Source organism: Desmodus rotundus, chromosome 3, assembly GCF_022682495.2.
Source record: "Desmodus rotundus isolate HL8 chromosome 3, HLdesRot8A.1, whole genome shotgun sequence".
Classification (NCBI taxonomy): domain Eukaryota; kingdom Metazoa; phylum Chordata; class Mammalia; order Chiroptera; family Phyllostomidae; genus Desmodus; species Desmodus rotundus.
In genome coordinates this window covers 85,952,127-85,974,330 of record NC_071389.1, presented here as the reverse complement: position 1 = coordinate 85,974,330, position 22,204 = coordinate 85,952,127, and the positions used below count along the sequence as shown (strand labels likewise).

At 40.9% G+C, this 22,204-nt stretch overlaps 1 protein-coding gene across 1 annotated transcript in view; it reads right to left on the bottom strand.

Moving 5' to 3' along the window:
• BMP6 (bone morphogenetic protein 6) overlaps positions 1–22,204 on the bottom strand; it is a 175,708-nt gene that overhangs the window by 16,920 nt on the left and 136,584 nt on the right. The window contains exons 2-4 of the mRNA XM_024552371.4: positions 19,630–19,822; positions 1,281–1,429; positions 388–585 (exon numbers count right to left, since the gene is read on the bottom strand). Of these exons, the coding sequence (XP_024408139.3) occupies positions 388–585; positions 1,281–1,429; positions 19,630–19,822 (540 nt within the window). The remainder of the gene's footprint in view (positions 1–387; positions 586–1,280; positions 1,430–19,629; positions 19,823–22,204) is intronic.

The following is a 22,204-nucleotide window of genomic DNA, read 5'->3' as shown; positions in this document are numbered from 1 at the left end:
AAGGGCACTGAAAAATACAAGTCCATCTAATACAAGTGTATGAACTTGGTTTCTATACCACAGCCTCCCAGGCATAATGCAACTAGAGAACTAGATCCTCTCAGGGTCTTCATGGCAGTGAAAAAAGAGTTGGAGAACTCTCACCAAACAGAAGGGTGCTTTTTTGGAAAAAGAGACACTGAGGATGTCTGCAGCCTGTGGACTCCATCTTTGGGTAACAAGATAGCCCTAGGAACCCATGTAGGTAACTGGTGACAATGATGAGGCAGCTGCAGGTCTGTGTATCTGCCATGCAGAAGCTGTGCAGTATATGAAACTATCCACACATCCTTCATCCTCACTGAGGTCTGAGAGCCAACAAGGAATAATGGGCTTCACCAAACCTACCTGAAGCACTGGAGACCCGGGACACGTCCTGGGACTGGGTGGAGCGATTGCGACTCTGCTGTCGTCGCCGACCAGTGGCTGACCTCGTGGTGCGCACGTGGACCTCACTCACTTTGAAGAAGGCCACCATGAAAGGTTGCTTGTCATAAGGGCCATCTCTGCCCACCAGGCCTGCAGCTCGGGGGTTGATGTTGAGTCCTTGAATGCAAACCAAAGCACACCCCTCTTTATTCCACAGAAACTTAGTCCTGCAGCTGCATAACTGATCCTTCCCAGCCTCCTAGGGCCTAGTCATCAAGGATGAATGCAAGGGGCAAGCACGTGCATTCTCTGATCTCTGATGGCTCCCTCTGGACGGACAAAACCAAAACACTCCTTCCAAAGGTCCTTGAATCAAAGCAAGGAGTTGGGGACGCCCAGGCTCTCCCATTTCTGCTAGTCTTTTTTCTTCCTGTTCAGTCTGTCTTTCTGATTATATTCACCCCAACCAGTGAGGTGACTTCACAGGCAGAGCATGTCCAGCGTGAGGACCCATGAGGGGACCTCGATCAGCTGAGCTTCGATGCTGCAGGTTGGGGGATGCTGAAAGGTCCCCTCACAAACCTACTCAACAGTCAGGATTACACTGTGCTCCCATCTTTCTCTTCATCTTAACATCATCTACCTGCCTCTGCTTCTGTGTGCTCTCCTCTCACTCTTCCTCTCAGAACCGCGACCACCTAACCAGCTCCTAGTCCTCCCGGGGAAAGGTTTTGCTTTTCAATAGCAGTTACAAGGGAACAGTAAATAAAGTCATCCTGAGCCCAGGTCTTCACTATAAACTTCGGCTCTCCCACAACTGTTGTAAAGGAAATGAATGACAGACACTGTTTGCTTGATTTTGGCAAACTTACCATCCCGAGTCACCACGCTCAGCTGGAGCCCCATGTTGTGCTGTGGGGTTACGACCCACAGATTGCTAGTGGCTGTGATGTCAAATTCCAGCCAGCCTTCTTCTGAGGCCCACACCATGCGGGTGTCCAACAGAAATAGGTCAGAGTCTCTGAAAGAAAGAAAAGATGGCACTGTGAGTAGCATGCTACCCCCTTGGCTCATTCTCACTGTGTCCTGCCTTGCTGTCACAATAATAGATGCCAAAGTCAGATCAGGTCCACCACAAAGCACTGTGTATAGTGACCTGCAGCAGCTCTGGTGGGCATGACACCATACAGGTCACATGCATAACACGACCTGGGGGAAAATGAATACATGAAAGCCCTTCAGAGAAATCTGCTTCCTCCTGAACAGAGGAGGATCCCTCAGCTTCAACAAAACCCTTGCTGTAATGCTTATACCAGATCTTCTTTGGAATTAGGGTAAATGATACATAGACAGACAGGTAGGCAGACAGACAGACAGAGTCATACTGTTGCTTACTTTATGGCTAATGAACTCTAAAAAGACAGAAAGTGTGGGGGCAGTGAGGAAAAGAATTAAGAAAATACTAAAATCAGGATCAATACAAGCACTGACAAAGTTGTGCTTTGCTCATTTTTAAAATTAGAGCCCGATAATCTTCACATGTTAATTCCTGCGAAATAAGGAGGAACAAGAAGCCACATCCTACTTCTGAGTAATCACCAGTTCTTTTATTTTAATTAAGGCATTTGAATGTCTGTGGTGAGTGTCAAGTCCTCTCCCGTCTGGACTGTGTAATGTGGGTGTGTGTATGTTGGGTGATGTTAAAGTTTATGCCACACAGCTGCTGAGGTTCTTTGAGGCAAACTAGTTAAGTCTGTTCCTTTCATTGGGCTCCATAGGGAATACTTTTACATTTTTTACAGTTTTCAACTAACATAACCCTAAGGGTTGTGGGAAGATGGAGTGAGGGTTTCTTCCTGCTCACCCACATGTCATGGTGGAGCAGTGTTAGGGGACGGTCACCTTCATGTGTTGCAAGGACACTCTGAATATTAGTTGACATCCCAGGGTCAGCAGCATGAAATAGCCTGGAATGCCCGTGACAGGGAAGGGGGTGCTTTGGCCATGGAAAGATTCAAATCCCTGGTGCTGGAAATATTTTACTGAGATATTTTACTGGATAGTAAAACTTAGTGGAACTAAATACAAAATTTAAGATGAGCTTCTCAATACAAATGAAGTACATTTCAACCAGTTATAAAACACTTCCATATACTTTGCTTTATTCAGTCCTTAGAACAAATCCTGAAAGCTTGGTAGAACATCATTATCCTCATTTTACAGTTGGGGAAACTGAGACTCAGATGTGAGGTTAGGGTCACGTGGCCAAGATCAAAAACTACTAAGAGAGAAAACTAGGTAGAGGAAAGAAAGTGGAATCAGAGTTTTCTGTAATGACATATTGCCTTTTGAGATCATTATAAAAGACAGTCTGTGACAAATGAATGCAACTTATCTCTATTCTTTTGAATTTGTGAGGACAGTGAAACATCTGAGTTAAGAATTTTAGATTTCTCAGAAGGGAAACAATTTTTCCTGTTTACATGGCTTAGAGTTAGAAGAAACCTCTATTGTCATTTTTTCCAAGCTTAAAACAGTAGGAACAGCTGAAAGAAGTTTACTCAGCTGCTGAGCAGAGTCTGTTGGGGGCACATTCAGACCTGCCATCTTTAAAGCACGCTCCAACATGCATGTGTCACACCCCCTGGTGACAAATCAGCCCTCCCCGTCGCTTAGGTAACTGTGAGCAGGGAGACGGGGTGTCTATGGAAAACAGCAAGAGGGGAGTGCAAGTCCAAGGCTTTGAAGTTAAGATGCAAGAAGACATAAATTCTGTGCTGGAAGGTCAGAGAAGACCCTTATCCAGCAATAACACAGACATCATGCACAGCACTGTGGGAAGAGTAGCCCTGGCTCTGAAGGAAGTGCAAGACATTCACGTCAGAGCAGCACTCTCTACACCTAAGACGCAGTGAGAATTCCAGGGTGTGAGGCTGACCCTGAGACAAAGAGGATCAGTGTAGGGCTATGGGTCACTTGTTGCTATTTATAGAACCTTGATGATACTCGTAAATTTTAAGGTCTTGTAACAAAGATGGAAAAAAATACAGTCTAACATATGAGTGGGGCATATTTGGTAGAAAGAGCTGGAATGAAGATTTTTTTATTTTTATTTTTTTAAATATATTTTATTGATTATGCTATTATAGTTGTCCCATTATTTTCTTCCCTTTAATTCCCTCTGCCCTGCCTCCCCACTCCCACCAGCATTCCTCCCGCCCTTAGTTCATGTCCATGGGACATACATATAAGTTTTTTGGCTTCTCCATTTCCTATATTATTCTTAATCTCCCTCCATGTATTTTGTACCTACCATTTATGTTTCTTGTTACCTGCACCTTTTCCCCCATCTCCTCCCTCCCCCTTCCCACTGATAACCCTCCACATGATCTCCATTTCTGTGATTCTGTTCCTGTTCTAGTTGTTTGCTTAGTTTGTTTTTGTTTTTTAGGTTCAGTTATTGATAGTTGCGAGTTTGTTGTCATTTTACTGTTCATAGTTTTGATCATCTTCTTCTTCTTAGATAAGTCGCTTTAACATTTCATGTAATAAGGGCTCAGTAATGATGAACTCCTTTAACTTCACCTTATCTGGGAAGCACTTTATCTGCCCTTCCATTCTAAATGATAGCTTTGCTGGATACAGTAATCTTGGATGTAGGTCCTTGCCTTTCATGAATTTGAATGCTTCTTTCCTGCCCCTTCTTGCCTGTAAGGTCTCTTTTGAGAAGTCAGCTGATAAACTTATCGGAACTCCTTTGTAGGTAATTGTCTTCTTTTCTCTTGCTGCTTTTAAGATTCTCTCCTTATCTTTAATCTTGGGTAATAAAATTATGACATGCCTTGGTGTGTGCTTCCTTGGGTCCAACTTCTTTGGGACTCTCTGAGCTTCCTGGACTTCCTGGAAGTCTATTTCCTTTGCCAGATTAGGAAAGTTCTCCTTCATTATTTGTTCAAATAAATTTTCAATGTCTTGCTCATCCTCTTCTCCTTCCGGCACTCCTATATTTCAGATGTTGGAACATTTAATGTTGTCCCAGAGGTTCCTAAGCCTCTCTTCATTTTTTTGAATTCTTGTTTCTTCATTCTTTTCTGGTTGAATGTTTCTTTCTTCCTTCTAGTCCACACTGTTGATTTGAGTCCTGGTTTCCTTCCCATCACTGTTGTTCCCTGTATATTTTTCTCTATTTCACTTAGCATAGCCTTCACTTTTTCCTCTGTTTTGCCACCATATTCAACCATTTCTGTGAGCATCCTGATTACCAGTGTTTTGAATTCTGCAAGATAGGCTGGCTATCTCTTCATTGCTTAGTCCTATTTTTGGAGCATTGATATGTTCTTTCATTTGGCCCATATTTCTTTGTCTTGGTGTGCCTGTTACACTAAGGGGTGGAGCCTTAGGTATTCACCAGGGCAGGGCAACCCGCGTTGCTGCGTTGTAGTGCTGTATGTGGAGGAGGGGTCAGAGAAGGAACAATGCTGCTTTCTTGGCTCTTGGCCAGCTTTCAGTCACTTCCCCTACTACCCACAAGAAAATTGGGCCCTTCTCGTGCTGATTCCTGGGTGGGTGGGGTTGTGTATGTTCTAGGACCCTGTGGGTCTCTCCAATGAACTTTCTTGTGAGACTGGGAGTTTCACCCATTGCTGCAACCTCACAGGTTTTTACAGCCAGAGATTTTGAGGCTTTCTTTCCCCACGTTGGAACCCTGGTTTGCATGGTCTGTCTCTCTCCCCAGCTGTTCCTCCCGGTTTGTCTGCATGCAAATATGGGGATTGCCAACTACCACCTTGCCCACTCAGTCTTCCAGCTGCTACCTTGCCACATGTCCTTTCTGCCCCTCCTACCAGTCTGGGTGAATGTTTCTTCCTTAACTCCTTGGTAGTCGGACTTCCAGACATTTCGATTTTCTGGCAGTTCTGGGTTTTCTGTTTTGTTTTGTTTTTAATTTTGTTGTTATCCTTCTTTTGGTTTTGCAAGGAGGCAAAGTGTGTCTACCTATGCCACCATCTTGGCCGGAAGTCAGTGTACCAGAAGAGTGTTGATAAGAAGGATTAATAATCATGATGTCAAAGAAATGAAATCTTCAGTGTTAGTGGGGATCAGTGGACATGGAGAGCCCACATTTCTATCTTGACTCTGCTCCTAAGTCAGTCTGGGCCCCCAGGAATTCCTTTCTCTGCCACACTTCCCTGTATAATAAGGACAATGCCAGGCCTCACTGCTCAAGCAGCCTGCGGGCTACATGAACACAGTCTAATGGTGAGTGTAGAAAGATAAAACACTTGGGCTCCTGGCAGTCAGGCAGTCTCAAATTTAGAAGTTTAAATCTAGGACACTCAGGTTCTGTGGAAGGGAGGTGAGGTAGAGAATGGACTGAAAATAACTGGACTAAATGGAGAGAGAAACAACAAATATGAACTGTGTGCTTTCAATAGGTGGGCACGTGTCCAGAGCCTCTCCTTTACTCCTCGGGAAGCCTGGAGAGATGAGTCCTACAGCTGAGAGCATGGAGCCTGGAGAGGATAAGTATGTTACAGTCCCAGGTATTAAATGGGCTGACCAGAACTTAAAATCAGAGCCTGGACTCTTAGCCACCACCTATCTAAACAACAGAGGCAAGAAAAGTCTAGGGCACAGGTTGAAAAGACTGAGCAAGGGCTCAGAGTAAGGTAAGGATCAAAATCTACTGCTCATAAATACCAATATCAGGTGGCTACAGAAAACAGATGAAGATACCTGGGGCACAGGACCCCAAATTAGGAGCAGGTGTTCATATCAGGGTCCAGAGAGGAAGGGGTGACAGGTGCATGCAGAGATGGACTGCACTGTCCCTCCTCCTAGGCAGAACGCTCTGTCTAGACCAAGACCACCACTGGCATGCAGTCACACAGCCAGGGTGAAGAACTTGAAGAACTACAGCTTCAAGGAACAGCTTTCCTGGCTGACCCTCAATGCCTCCATAACTCAGGTATTTGGGAGACACGATTTATGGCAAGTCATTGAAATGGTTCCGGTCTGACCCACATCTGTTTACTTTTCTTCAATGACAAATGGCCTTCTTAGTCTACTGACTCTTTCAAAGTGTAGCCTCAAATAAGATGCACTTCATTTCGTTATGTGAAAAAACATGGGTTCCCTTCTAAATTTCACTGCAGCAGGGTTGAGGTCTGTTCTTACCATCTACAATATGAGTCATTGCCCAACAACGAATCCCACGGTCTGGCCAAAATAACTACCATGACTGGATTATTTGGACTCTCCTACTGAGATGACAGACACTCAAGTAAGCATGCTATAAAAGAAAATCCTGAAACGAGAGATAACATCTTAAATGAATTTATTGCCTATTTTGTTCTCAACCAACACATAGATCCACATTACATGATGAATATGTGTTCCATCTTCAAGGGTACAATAGTGTTATTCTCAATGTTATCCCAACTCAAGGGCATGCATTTCCTTGTATTGTGACCATCCAGGGAAAATGAAGTTCTTTAAAATTAATAAGCCTAGCAAGAAATTTCTAGAAATTTTCAAATATTCACCCTGGTGCTAGAGTTGCCTGACCAGCACACCATTCAAAAGACTTGTAGAGTTAGTGTTTATGGGCAAGGTCACCCCTGTGTGGTCCGTCCCATCACATAGAGCCTCCGAGGCACCACCCCTTGTCAGTGGCACTCCATCAGGCTGAGAAGCAGGCAGCACCAAGGGCAGACACAGTGGGTCTTTCTCTCCTTTGCCCCTGAATAAGGTCTGGAGGCACCTGAGCTTCTAGTTTTGGCCTTTCCTGACAAATGCTATCCATTAAAGTCACACTGCCTGGGATAAAGTATAACTGTGCTTATTAATAACCATTTTACTAGAAAAATGTTCTTCATAAAATGAAATTTATAAGTTTGAAGCAAGCAGATTTGTGAAATATTTGATAAGGTGAGTTTGTGGTTTGTTTCTTTATTTCCTCATAACACATTCCTCTGCCATTTATGTGTCTGGACTTAATGGTAAACTAAGATACAAAACAACATTCATACACTGATGAACCAACTTTATGAGACAAAAAGTTCGATTTTCAAATGGAATGAGAGTAAAAAAATTGATCATTTTAGAAAATTAGATAGTAAGGGAAAGATTTATATTTTTTCCTTATGTAATGTGTCACATATTAAGGATTGTGTCTAAAATTTTACCACTAAAAAGAGAAAAGAAATAGGATTTGAAAAGATAGCTCACGGCGAACTGCTACACACGCACAGACTTGAGTAATACGGATGGATGGACATTAGTATTACATAATTAGCTAAGTACTCATTGACTAGTACCACTTGATATTACCCAAATTTCACCTCAAGGATGAGCATATATGAAGAGAGGTTTCAAATATCAGGCACCTTAACTCTGTGAGGGATATTTCATCTTCAACAAACCAACACAAATCACTTTGCTGTCAGAATATTAACACCGCAAGCCCTTACACGGTGTTTACTACCTGACTGTACTAACTGCTCTTACATATGTTATCTCCTCACAATCACCATAAAGAGTATTAACACCATCACACTTTGGCAGATAAGGACACTGAGAAACAGTGAAGTTAAGTAGTTTGCTCTTGGTCACATAGCCAGTGAGTGCAGAGCTGGAATTTTTCTTATTGTTGTTCACGTACAGTTGTCTCTACCTCCCCCTCCACCATGCCCCCCCCCCGCCCCACTCATCCCCACCTCCCACTCTCAAACCTACCCCCTTTAGCTTGGTCCATGTGTCCTTTATATGTGTTCCTTGATGGCCCTTCCCCTATTTTCCCCCCATTATCCCTCTCTCCCCTCCCCTCTGGTTACTGTCAGTTTGCTCTTCATTCCAATGTCTCTGGTTATATTTTGCTTGCTTGTTTGTTGATTAGGTTCCACTTACAGGTGAGATCATATGGTATTTGTCTTTCACGGTTCAAGTGTTATATATATTCTTAGCCATCAGAGCAGTGGTTCTCCAGTTCAGTCTGCATCGCAATCCCCTGGGAGCTAGCTAACACACAGACTGCTAGGCCCACCCCAGAGTTCCTGGGGAGGGACCTGAGAAGTCACTTCTAACAGGTTCCCAGGTGATGCTGATGCTGCTAGTCTGAGGACCAAACTTTGAGAGCCATTGACCTACAACATATTCCCTCTCTCTTCTTTTTTTCTTTTTTTGTTGAATTTATTGGGGTGACATTGGTTAATAAAATTATATAGGTTTCAGGTATACAATTTTATAATCTGTGTAATTTGTTGTGTGTTGTTTTGTGTGTTCACCACCCCAAGTCAAGGCTTCTTCCATCACCATTTATACCCATTTACCCTCTTCTTTTTAAAAAAATTTTTAAATATATTTTATTAATTATGCTATTACATTTGTCCCATTTCCCCCCCTTTATTCCCTTCCCCGTTGCACACCCCCTCCCACCAACATTTCCCCCCTTTAGTTCATGTCCATGGTCGTACATATTAGTTCTTTGGGTTCTCCATTTCCTATACAATTCTTACCCTCCCCCTGTCTATTTTCTACCTACCACTTATGCTTCTTATTCCCTATACCTTTTCCCTCATTCTCCTCCCTCCCTGTCCCCACTGATAACCCTCCATATGATCTCCATTTCTGTGATTCTGCTCCTGTTCTAGTTGTTTGCTTAATTTGTTTTTGTTTTTGTTTTAGGTGTGGTTGTTAATAACTGTGAGTTTGTTGTCATTTTACTGTTCATATTTTTTATCTTCTTTTTCTTAGATAAGTCCCTTTAACATTTCATGTAATAAGGACTTGGTGATGATGAACTCCTTTAACTTGACCTTACCTTAAAGGGAAGCACTTTATCTACCCTTCCATTCTAAATGAAAGCTTTGCTGGACAGAGTAATCTTGGATGTAGGTCCTTGCCTTTCATGACTTGGAATACTTCTTTCCAGCCCCTTCTTGACTGCAAGGTTTCTTTTGAGAAGTCAGTCGACAGTCTTATGGGAACTCCTTTGTAGGTAACTGTCTTCTTTTCTCTTGCTGCTTCTAAGATTCTCTCCTTATCCTTCATGTTGGCTAATGTAATGATGATGTACCTTGATGTGTTCCTCCTTGGGTCCAACTTCTTTGGGACTCTCTGAGCTTCTTGGACTTCCTGGAAATCTATTTCCTTTGCCAGATTGGGGAAGTTCTCCTTCATTATTTGTTCAAATAAGTTTTCAATGTCTTGCTCTTCTTCTTCTCCTTCTGGTACTTCTATGATTCAGATGTTGGAACATTTAAAGATATCCTGGAGGTTCCTAAGTCTCTCTTTATTTTTTTGAGTTCTTGATTCTTCATTCTTTTCTTGTTGAATGTTTCTTTCTTCCTTGTGGTCCACACTGTTGATTTGAGTCCCAGTTTCCTTCCCATCACTATTGATTCCCTGTACACTTTCCTTTATTTCACTTTTCATAGCCTTCATTTTTTCCTCTGTTTTGCAACCATATTCACCCATTTCTGTGAGTATCCTAATCACCAGTGTTTTGAACTGTGCGTCTGATAGGTTGGCTATCTCTTTATCACTTAGTTGTATTTTTTCTGGAGCTTTGATCTGTTCTGTCATTTGGGCCATTTTTTTTTTTTGTCTCGATGTGCCTGTTATGTAGTAAGGGGTGGAGCTTTAGGTATTCACCAGGGTGGGGTAACCCACATCACTGCATTGTGATGCTGTATGTGGGGAAGGGGTCCAAGAGGGAACAATGCCACTGGCTCCGCTCTCTGCCAGTTTTCAGTAACTTCCCCCACTACCCACAAGCAAATTGGACCTTTCTGGTGCTGATTCCCAGGTGGGTGGGCTTGTGTATGTTCTAAGACCCTGTGGGTCTCTCCAACAAACTCTCCTGTGAGGCTGGGAGTTTCTCCCGCTGCTGCCTCAACTCCCACAGGTGTTTTCATTCAGAGGTTTGAGGCTTTATTTCCCTGTTCTGAAACTCTGGGTTGAGTGATCTGTCTTGCTCCCAAGTTGTTCCTTCCGGTTTATCTGCATGCAAATGTGGGACTGCCCAGTCTGCAATCCGCCACCTTGTCGGGTCCGCCAGCAGCCGCCTTGCCCACTAGCTGCAGCCTTGCCCACCCCAGTCCTCCAGCCACTGCCTTGCCCTGATTCCCCTCTGCCCACCTGCCATCTCCACCCCTCCTACCGGTCTGGATGAATGTTTCTTCTTTAACTCCTTTGTTTTTGGACTTCCATACAGCTCGATTTTCTGTCAGTTATGGTTGTTTTTTGTTTTTAAATTTGTCATTGTCCTTCTTTTGGTTGTGCAAGGAGGCACATTGTGTCTATCTACATCTCCATCTTGGCCAGAAGTCTCCCTTCACCCTCTTCTACCTCCCCTACCCCCCTTTCCCTCTGGTAATCACCATAGTGTTGTCTATGTCTATGAGTTTTCTCCCCTTAATCCCTTCACCTTTTCCACCCAGCCCTGCAAACCCTCTCCCCTCCGAAAGCTGTCAGTCTGTTCTCTATCTATGAGTCTATTTCTATTTTATTAGTTTGTTTTGTTCACCAGATTCCACATATGAGTAAAATCATATGGTACCCGTCTTTCTCTGACTGGCTTATTTCACTTAGCATAATGCTCTCCAGATTCACCCATGCTATTGCAAAAGGTAAGATTTCCTTCCTTTTTATGGCCAAGTAGTATTCCATTGTGTAAATGTATCATAGCTGGTTTATCCACTCATCTACTGATGGACACTTAAGCTGCTTCCAAATTTTGGCTATTGTAAATAACACTGCAATGAACATAGGGGTGCACATGTTCTTCTGAATTAGTCTTTTGGGTTTCTTTGGATATATTTCCAGAAGTGGAATAATTGGGTCATAATCCCTCTCTCTTAAATATGGGTGGCATTAACTTCACCTGCTTTTTAGACTTAAGGTTCAAAGCTATCTGCTCTCAAAATGTATTGTTCCTCTCCTTAAACAGTGCAAAGCAAGAATGGGCTGCTCCACAAGTAAATGTTGGATTGTCTTATGGACTGACCTTAGCCTCAGGGAGTTATCAACCCATACTAATATTTGGAATCACAGGTAAGACCAAGTCCAAGGTAGTAGTAATATGAGAAGGCTTGCTTCTATGTGTCTAAGACAGAGAAAAAGAGGAAGGTAGAAGATTATTTTATATAAATTCATGGCTACCTAACCTGTTCTCCTTGGCCACATAAACAAAATAATTTTCCCAAACACTGGGGTGCACTCCAACATGCCCTAGTGACCAGGCACAGAGTGAACAAGGGGTTCTGCCCCCTTTTACACATGTGTGCCAATCTCACCTGTTTTAGTTCTCATCACCAATCCTACATTTCCATACCCCTATCCAATATGGGGAAATAAAGCAGCAAAAATACTGTTAATTTGTGATTTAAAAAAAAAAGATGTTTCACAAAATAAGTTTAACTGCTACCATGGTCTACCTTCCACAGAGCTGGCCATACTGGTAAGGAGGTGCCTGCACCAAAGCAATCCATTTCTGGGAGCAAAAAATACAGAAGGCATAGTTTCCAGAAATAAAAGTCTATCTCCTTTTCTCTCTCATGTTTACCAAGGGGATAAGCCATTCCCAAACAAGCGTTTCCTCTGCCCACCACACCCTGACTTCTCCCCTCCCTCAAATTTAGCATTCTTTTGAGTGTATGCAATTATTTATTAAAACTTTGACTCCTCTCTGAAACATTCTTTTCTACTCTGTGCCTTTGCAAAGGACAGAACATACGTAGGCTGAGGAATAAGCCTGTGTATGTAGCCTATGAGGCAGCTTTTCGAGCCTTTCCTTTTTAAATTTCAAGTAGATCATTCTCAGTATAAATAATATGCACTGCACTAAAAAGATAAAACTAACTAGTTACATAACCTGAGCTGTGCGTTAGTTGTATTATCCCTTTCTCAGAGCAAAGGAACAAATACTGAAAAGTTCAATGCTTGCCTGAGGCCCACACTGAGTGTGCCAGAGATTATCAAGTCAGTGGTAAGTTTCAGGAGTCCCCGAGGATCATACCTGTGAAAGCCAGATACAGAAAGAGAAACAGGTGTGGTTGCACTTGGTGATAAAAGGCTTTGATTTTCTTCTACCAAACTACAATAGTGTTCTCCTATCCCGGCTTTCTCAAATTTGCCCTTCTCTTCAAAACAGAAAACAGTCTCAGATATCGTCCTTTTATCTCAGTGATGGTAAAGTTCACTCTCCAGTTCAGCAGGCAGCCCTGAAAATGCAACAGAATTCATAGAGCAATCAGTCTGTAAAAAATGCTTTTCCAAGGAAACTATCCTCTTAGATCCTGGAACTGGATCAACTACTGGGTTCACATCTTGTTTTCAGAACTACACTATTTAGTTAATGAATCAAGTATCAACATTTGTGGGAATTCATTATAAAGATTTCCAAATAAAAATGATACTTCAGAGATGTATGCTTCTGGATATAATGTATCAAACTAACACTCCCACTATGGTAAGTTTAAAAAAAAAAACCTGTTTGAAGTCATCTCACAGCAAAAAAACACAGTCAATACATGATGATTCAAGATCTCAGAAAGAAGGGAAATACATTAAGGTAAGCCCTGTATTTGCTGTTGACTTTTCATCTCAAGGCATCTGTTAATTCCTTGTATGAGGCACAGATGCCAAACAGAAAGGAGCAGCAGTCTAGAGACTGGAGCAATGTCACTGGCTGGGGATCACTGGAGTTCAAGGTAGCTAGGACTTGAAGGTCTAAGGCCCCAGAGGAAAGGGGCTGCATAGAAGTGAGCTCATAAGAGTGATCTCATAGAAGTTTGGGTTCACTTCTTCAGGATCTTGGCTCTTTAAGTTCTGGCTGCCTTGAACTCCAATATTTTGCCAAATATTAAGCTGTATATGCCTGGAGTAAGAAGCTGAGAAAACAAGCAGAAAGAAACTGCTTAGAGGATAAAAACCAAAGCAGACTTTGGGGCAGTTTTACAATGCTGGGGAATTAAAAATTAGAGGTTAGAACCCACAGAGGAAGATGGACTCTAGTAAACATCCTAGATCTTCAGCTGAGACCCCTAAAGGGCTGACCTCTAGGAGAAAGGGAAAACCACGAAGAGATGAGCCTTAATGCATCCTGAAACCCAGCCTCATCTGGAACAAAAAGAACAAGGTAATCTGTTTGCATTTTGTCTGCTTTCTGGAAGAAAACAAAATCCAGCCTGAGAGAAGATAACAGTATCTAGAACTATTTTTCATAAATAATGTCAATAATTTAATTTTTAAAATTATCAAACATTCCAGGAAATAAAAGCAAATGAGGAAAAATCAAGGGAACAAATAGAAGATGGAAATAGATCTACAGGGATCCAAATAATAGAGTTATCAGACATGATTTTTTAATCTAGTCATATAAAGAGGATTATAAATCACAAGTTCGGCCTGTTCCAGGGATGTGAAGTTGGTTTAACATCTGAAAATCTTTAATGTAGTATATCACATTACACTATAAAGGAAAAAAATCATATTATCTCCCAAAATTCAGCAAAATATTTTGATAAAATTTTACACCAATTTCTAATTTAAAAAACTCTTAGCAAACTAGGAATAGAGAAGAGTTTAATCAAATAAAGAGTATTTACAAGAACATTTACAGCAGCCATCATCCCTAATGGTAAATTATTAATTCTTCCCTCCATCCCCCCTTAATTTAGAAATATGACAGGGATTTCCAACTTGAGATTAGAAATCTGACAGAAATCTAAGTGGAATTCAGCATTGTACTGGATGTCCAGCCAGCACAACAAAACAAGAAAGAAAAGAAACAAAAAATATAAGAATTACAAAGGAAGAAATAAAATTGATGTTTATAGATGGTGTGATTATATTTATAGAATTTCCCAACTAATACACAGAAAAATTATTAGAATTTATATGTGAACTTGCAAGATTGCTAGATCAAAGAACAATATACAAATTCAATTGTATTTCTAAATGCAAGCAATAAACAATTAGACACTGAAATATTAAAAAGCTAATAATACCATTTACAATATCATAAACTTAAATACTTAAGTAATTCTAATGAAAATATTCAAGACACAAAAAACTACAGAATATTATTCAGAAAAATTAAAGAAAGCCTAAATAAATACCATATTTTTGGTTTGGAATGCTCAATATCGGTAAGAGTCAATCCTTCCCAAATTATTTCCTAGATTTAATGTAATTCCAATCAGAAGCCCATCGGTTTTCCTTTGTGGAAGTTGAAGCGTCTATTTTACAATTTATATGGAAATGCAGAGGTCCATACATAGCTAAGAAAATCTTAAGGAACAGAGTTGGAGAACTTACACATAGACATCAAGGCTTCTTTAAAAACTCAAAGAATTAAGGGTATAGTATTGGTGGAAGAAGAGAAAAATTAACCAACGGAACAAAATAAGGATCCCAAGTATATGTTATCACCTGATTTAGGACAATAAAGATTGACCGAGAAACAGATCCACGCATATGTTATCACCTGATTTAGGACAAAGATGCCACAGAAGTATAATGCAAATGAAAACTATTTTCAATACATTGTACTGGGTCAATTAGATTTTTCTACTCTTACGCAGCTGGGATATCTAATCAACTTCAATATCTCACATATGACTTCAAACATCTACGACTATAGTTTAGTTCATTCTGCTGAGCTAAGCACTGCCATATCCCATTGCCTCATGGGCATCCCTCCCATGACTCAACCATGGCCCAACCAGAACCCATCTCCATTCCTTTTCCTCACTTACTCTTGTGGTTCCTATCTGTGAGTGGTTCAGAGTATCATATCAAACTTAACGTTTTGGGAAAATGTATATTTGACCTTTGACAGTTATTTTCTCTCGTGGAACAATTATATTCTATCTGTAAAATAGGTCAGAATTGGTAGATTTTGTCTAAAATTTAGTTTAAGCCATAGTTCAGTCTGGGATTTTTCCTGGAACCCACAACATGACTTTGGGGCTACCCTAGGGAAATCTTTCACTTTTGAAGACTAGCTCTACAGCAGCATTGCCCTGTTTCCTTGATTCAGAGATGTATCTCTTTACATCCTAAGGATTCTGAAGTTAGGATAAGACATAAAGGCCAGGGCAAAGGTAGGTTTACAACTGGTCACAATTGTGACCATAATACAATTGGTATTATGGAAAATAATACAATTGGTATTTGTATAATACAATTGTATTTCCATAATGCAATTGGTATGATGGAAAATAATACAACAATTAATCAATAATAATATAAGAATAAACTGTGTTTTACATACTTACAACTATAAACCTAGTTTTTCCCTGCCCTGTAGTAACCAAACTCAAAAAAATATGTACAATTAAAAATAAATAAATCTGCCTGTTTGCAAACAGAGGAATAAGCTGTGGTACTGCTCATACCAGGAATAATGAATTTTAAATTTGGTAATTATTTCTTATTTTAAATGCACCATGAAAGAACATGGAAAAGTCATCACATGCATAGAAGGTAGACTATCACTACCAAGCAATGCAATCACCAGAACATATGGAAGAGCACACAGCATTTCAAAACTAGCAGAATCAAGTGCAGTCAATTCACGTACCAAACAGGGCCATTTTTCAGATGGGTTCCTCTGCTAAATGTGTTCCTCTGTTAAAATTTCTGGCTGGCTCTCAGGAGATGCTCTTTGTCTTCTAAGTATACAAAATCAATTAAAACCAGTAAAAGTATGCCTTTAGCCAAATAAGAAATATAGATGAACATGATATTCTTCAAAAGCCTCAGAACTGCACAATTAACCTAAAGGTGCCATAGAAGGAAAGATCACGAGTACATGTTATGACATACAACATGCTACCATGATACTACCATACATGAAGAGGAAGGTCAAAAGTTATTGAGAGCAGCCTTTACACTCCAGGCGTGAAGACAGCTTACTGTGTATGAGATGCAGGGGAAAACAGTGAGGTAAATGGACAAATATAGTAGTGTGAATAAGTACAAATACTTCTGTATAAATTTATTCTAGTTTTTCTTCCCCTACAAACCTCTCCTCTAGAAAAGCTGCTAATAAATCAATGTTTGATCAATAAATTAACGTTTGATCAATAGATCAACAAAGGTTTTCCATAGGGAGGCCTTGAGAGTCAATGTACCAGGGACTGACAGACACATTTTCACCCCCGGGAGAACTGTCTCACTTGCCATCCAAATAGAAGCATCCTTGGGATGTTCCCATCAAGGCTAAGGACATGGAGATGTGGAGCATGCCAGTAGGAACTGTCCCCATGTCATTGGCGTGACTTTGAGGAAGCACAGCAGACAAAAGTTTAGGTATAATTTGGACTTGGCAAAATTCACTTCATTCTCTAATAGGTAATATGCTTGACGGCTTATCTCATGTGATCACAGTTAAATTCTAATGAGGGAATATATGAGAAGGTGTTTTACAAACTCTAAGCACTATATAAATGCTAATTTTTACCAGGGTCATCATAAAAACATGATTGAGAACACCAGGTGTTAACGCCAAACTTGTCTCAAAGTATACACGCCACAGCACAGCACAGCACAGAGTACGTTTACAAGTGAAATGCGAAGGCATCTGTGCTCCTCTGGTTTAGCTGTGCACACTGCTGCTGGCTGGTCCCACTCTCCTCAGACCTTTTCAAGACTTAGATTCCATCTCAGGACTTATTCTCCTGTTTTGAATAAAGTATCAAATGTTTCCCTGTTCTTACCCAAAGCACCATCTCTACAAGTGGTCACTTTTTGAACTTACCTGGTCCAATGATTTCTTATCAGTCTGAGGAATATGTTTCTGTAGAGATCACAGCAATGGCCTATCTTCCAAGAATCTTTTCTGGCTGTCCCTTTATAACAGGAGGCCCAATGCATAACCTATTCTGCCTCAGCTGAGTATATGAGGGCATTGAAAAACCTGCCATTTTTTTTTCTTTTGCAAGGAGGCCAACTCTTTTGCAACACAAATATTTGTTAAATTAAGTTAATCCATCACATACTACAAATTTCACTGGAACACAGATTAGAAAAATAAGTTTCTTTACAAGCCTGGAGAATCGTTTTCGGCCAAGACACCCCAAGACAGTACAGATGGGGAGATCAAACCTCCCCCAGGAGTCCTGCAGCTAAATCTGGAGCCTCTGGAAGGACATGAGGAGACAGCAGGAGGCCTGGGCTCCTGGCCCACCGATAAGAAAAAAAATCTGTTCCTGGCCAACCTGGAACCCTTCAAAGGGTTCATGAAATTCTCCCAATCCTCCCAGTATTTTCCCTTTCCTGTGCATAAAATTAAACACATCCAATCGCCAAATATCCCTGTCCTAGAAGGCAGAGAAATCACAACTCTGCTTTGAGAGAGAGCCATCAAAGGTTGGGACAGTTTGAGATTTTGTTTTCCAAGCTCACTGTTGGCCTCGAGGAAGTATGACACCACCATTTTAAGCACAAGGCAGCTGTTCATTTTTGGCTGAAGTTCAATATAAACCTCACAAATGGTCTGCTAGCTCTCTTTTTAAAAATAATAATTAAAAAAATTTTATAGTCACAAAACCCACAATCTAGTGTTTTCACTATAAAGCTTTTCCTGCAGGACAGAGAAAACCATGTATTCTGAACAAAGTTCTGAGCCAAAAGAGTACCAGGAGGTTATTTCCACCAGAAAAATATAATGGGACAAATACTTAGGCAGATTGAAAATCAATGGCTAAATCAGCTCCAAAGAATCACTAAACACCAATTCTCTCTGAAGTATTGAAAGATGAAAATCTAGCAACAAATAATTTACTTGTTAAAAGAGGTCCTTAATGGTGAAGTCACTGAATACACTTTTATTAAGGAGTGAAAATAAGACATCAGAACACTTCCCATACATTCTGAAATTTCGGTCTGTTCTAAAGATACCACAATGACTATATTTTACTTATAATTTTACTATTCCAGCAAGAATTCACATAAACATCAGTGTCCATGTTCAACACCACAATGTGTCCCCCAAACCTGGCAAGTATCCTTCCTTCTCCTTTATTTCCCTCCTTAGACATGTGAGTATGCATAAGGGCCCAATGTTGACGTTGCTCTCAAAAGTAAAATAAACCTTTCATGGGGCAGGTTAACATTTGTTATTATTCTAGTATGCATATTTAGGACAGACCCACACACAGATTCATACTTTCAGGATAAACTAAAGTGATTCCTAAACCTTTGGACATTCTTGGGAAGTTAATAGACTTCCAAGACCAAAAGCAAGAATGTGGACTTGGTTTATAAAGCCAGACCGGGTAAATCCCTCACAGAGTCTGTGAGTGTGGGCTTCCCTCCCTGTCTGCATTCTCTCCCTGTCGCATTTATCTCCACATCTACCATCTAACTGCCAGGCTGTCGTACCACATGCTGAGCTTCCACCTCATGCCCAGTGAGCATGCCTACTGTGCTTCAGGCGCTCCACCCTCCCCAAACCACTGATCTGACCTCTAAATAGTAAACCAAATTCAGGGTCATTGGCTTGTTTTCTGTGTGCTATAGGTTTGAACTAACTACTGTTATCCTTTATCCTCAGTGCTTCCTCCAAATTTCACTACGTGGAAGTTTGCTTTTTTGTTTGTGGAGCAAGCCCCATAAATGTACTTCATTACAGTTCTTTTATAAAATGATTTGGCCTCATTTCAGGAAACAAGACTACTGCAGACATGGAAAAAATATCTATCATTCCCTTGAATTCAAATGATAAAAAAATACATTTGATGCACACACTCATTTACTAAAAGATATATCATACATATAATATATATAATATATGTATATAAATATGCACAAATACATAGTCTTCTAGTCACCTGAATTAGTATCATTTGTAAGCATCCTTACATAATTTTCACGTTAGCCTTGCGGACCCATCATTCAAAGTACAGACTAAACAATAGTGGGAAACATTTTATGCCCAGTAAGTTATATGTTCCCTGATCACAAAGGATGCTTAGTAAATACGGTCCACTGGCTTGCTTAAGAAAAGAAAACCATTTGGAAAGTCTTCAACTTATTAGCAAAAAATCTTCCTCCTGGCGAAACACTGCCATTTAGAACATACCCCTCATCCTGCTCATGTGCAAGCCCTCAACTCCAAATCACCGTCCACAGACATACTCGGGGTCATGTGATGACAGGGTGAGAAACGGGGGCCAGCCCCACCCTTTGGGCTTCCTTGAGCCTTCATACCTGTGCTGATGCTCCTGTAAGACTTGATAAATGCTGATAAGAAAAGTTTGGTTTTTAAAACTCCCCACAACACAGTCCTTGTAGATTCGGAATTCTGCAGCCGTCACCGCCTCACCCTCAGGAATCTGGGATAAGTTGAACTTGAACTCTTTGTGGTGTCGCTGGCGAGGGGAGAACTCCTTGTCGTACTCCACTATAAGATTAAACAAGAGAGAGTGACAACTATTGTTACTTGACTAAGTGCCACAGGCTCACCTCAAAAGAAAGTCTCTCAATTTAATTCATAAGTGGATTAAAGGTTACCAGTGGTTTATTAGAGGGATTGGGGTGGTGGAAGGAAAATTGGCTAGGCTGTCAAGCAGGCTGGGATTAAAATCCTTTATTTTACCCAAGGATTAAATAAAATTCTTAGACTTTATTTCATTTAAATACCTTCAATACTCTAGTTTAACTAAATTGCATGAAAGCAAGTTATTGAAATTCTTTGCTTCAGGTTTCTTGATTTGCAAAAAAACGGGAACAGTACGGCTTCAAGGGGGAGTTGTAAGAATTAAGAAAACAGCGACTAAGAATGTGTCTGGTGATCCTGGCCATTATCCTCTCCCAGCCCCATTTCCTTCCTGCTGCTTTGCCCCCTCCCCTCAGGTCAGTTCATCTCACCCCATCAGCAGTGGATGTGACCAAGGGTAGCCTGGAACCCACCTGGTAGGCATCGTGCTGGTGGGGGGGACAATGAGCAGTGCATTTTGCCTGGGCCTGAAGCTCCAAGTGCCTTCAAATTGTACCTGCTGCTGTTTAGTGGAACTTATTGTTAAAGGGTTGAGGGTGAAGCTTCATAGAAAAGTTGCCCTAACTAAAGTTCACTGCCAACCCCCCACCCCCACTGGTGGGGCCTGATGGCTGAAGGACTGGGGTGGGGGTGGCAGAACAGAAGGACCCATAGTGCAGTGAAGCTGCTGGAGTCTCCATTGAATCCATGCATAGAACCCAAGTATGAAAATGGAGATGTGGAAGCAAATCACTAATGGGACATCCAGCTATTTTCTGGTGCTTTTCTTAAAACTAGGAAAGGATTGAGCACAAAAGCTGTTTTTTTTTTTAAATGAAATATTTTCCCTGCTTGAAGAGAAGACAAATCATGAAAAACTACAACTACTAATTATTACTTTTCAGTCAGCTGTCAGATGTCTTATATGGAGTCTGTGTGAGAGACATGATATCAACCTCACATGCTTAGCTCATTATCGTTGTAGAGAAAAGAGGAGTGCTCTGCTTCCCACCATCAACTCTCAACTCTGGTCCCCAGACTTCAGCAGTGCTTCTGCCCTGCTGTCCCTGTTAGTTTTTTCTTAAAAGCAACCACAGTGAAATCTCATGAACAAATTAATCCTTTATGGCAAAGTGTTCCCAGAGCTTGTGGGTAGAAAAAAAATCAAATTATTTGCCATCTCCAACTGCCCACTTTCGCCAACATGTGTTGTTCTTCATAATCACCAGAGAAAAGCTTTGGGGATTAAGCTCCTTTAAGGAAAAAAAAGCTAATAACTCTTTACAAGAACCAAGACCTCAGTGACATTTGCGGAAGCTAGGGAAAGTTAAGCCATCTGTAGGTATGTGGCTTTAAATAAAGAATTTCTGAAATTGCCATGTGACTATGTAACAAATCTTTTAGATTCAAGTTATCTCTCTCTCTCTCTCTTGCTTTTTTTTTTTTTTTAATTTGCAGGGTTACAAAAGGACATGTTTTGGCTTATGTAAGAGCTTGAATATAAGTAAAAAAAGACCTAACCAGAGAGTAAACCATGGTACAGTCCCAACAAGAGAGCAGGTTTTCTAATTAGTGGCTACGCGTGAAAAGCAATACTGTTAGGGAGTTCACCCAAGGCCACCCACACATGACGCTGTATCACTTTTCCCTAAAACCGATCTGCCTTTTAAGTTTGATATGTTATCATCGGTGTTTAAAAGTGAATCCAATCTGATTTCCCAAAGAGACTTTCTACAAAATAGTCACCCAGCTTTTCTATGGGACCTTTTGGGTGCTTAGATTTTAACATCACTAAATGAAAATATATTCTTATGATTTGCTTGAGAGAATGCTTAAGAACTCCTCAAAGAAGTCTTTCAATTGCTCTTAACAATTAGAAAGGAAAAATATAAATGTGAAGCAAGGTGTAAGATAATAACAAGATATTTCAGTTAAAAGAAGCGGAGAAAGGGACAGAAATGTCTATACATGAGAAAAGTGGTGGTTAGTCTTTGGAGAGGTGGACCAACTCCAATAAACCATACCTTCCTGTATGCACACCCCTGGGTGGTCTCCCTCCGCTGGGGTGGTTCTGTGCTGGCCCCATGACCTTCTTTGGACCAACAAAATGCAGCAACAGTGATGCAGGGTGTATTTCTAGGCTAGATCATAAGTTTTAAACTTCCTTTCACCTTATGTTTCTTGGAATACTTGTGTGGGGAAAGATGTCTACAGTCTTTAGAGTAGTTGGACTAAGAAGTATGAGATGCAGACTAAGAAGTCCAGCTACTCTAAAACCTCCAGGCTGTGAGGAAGCCCAAGCTAATA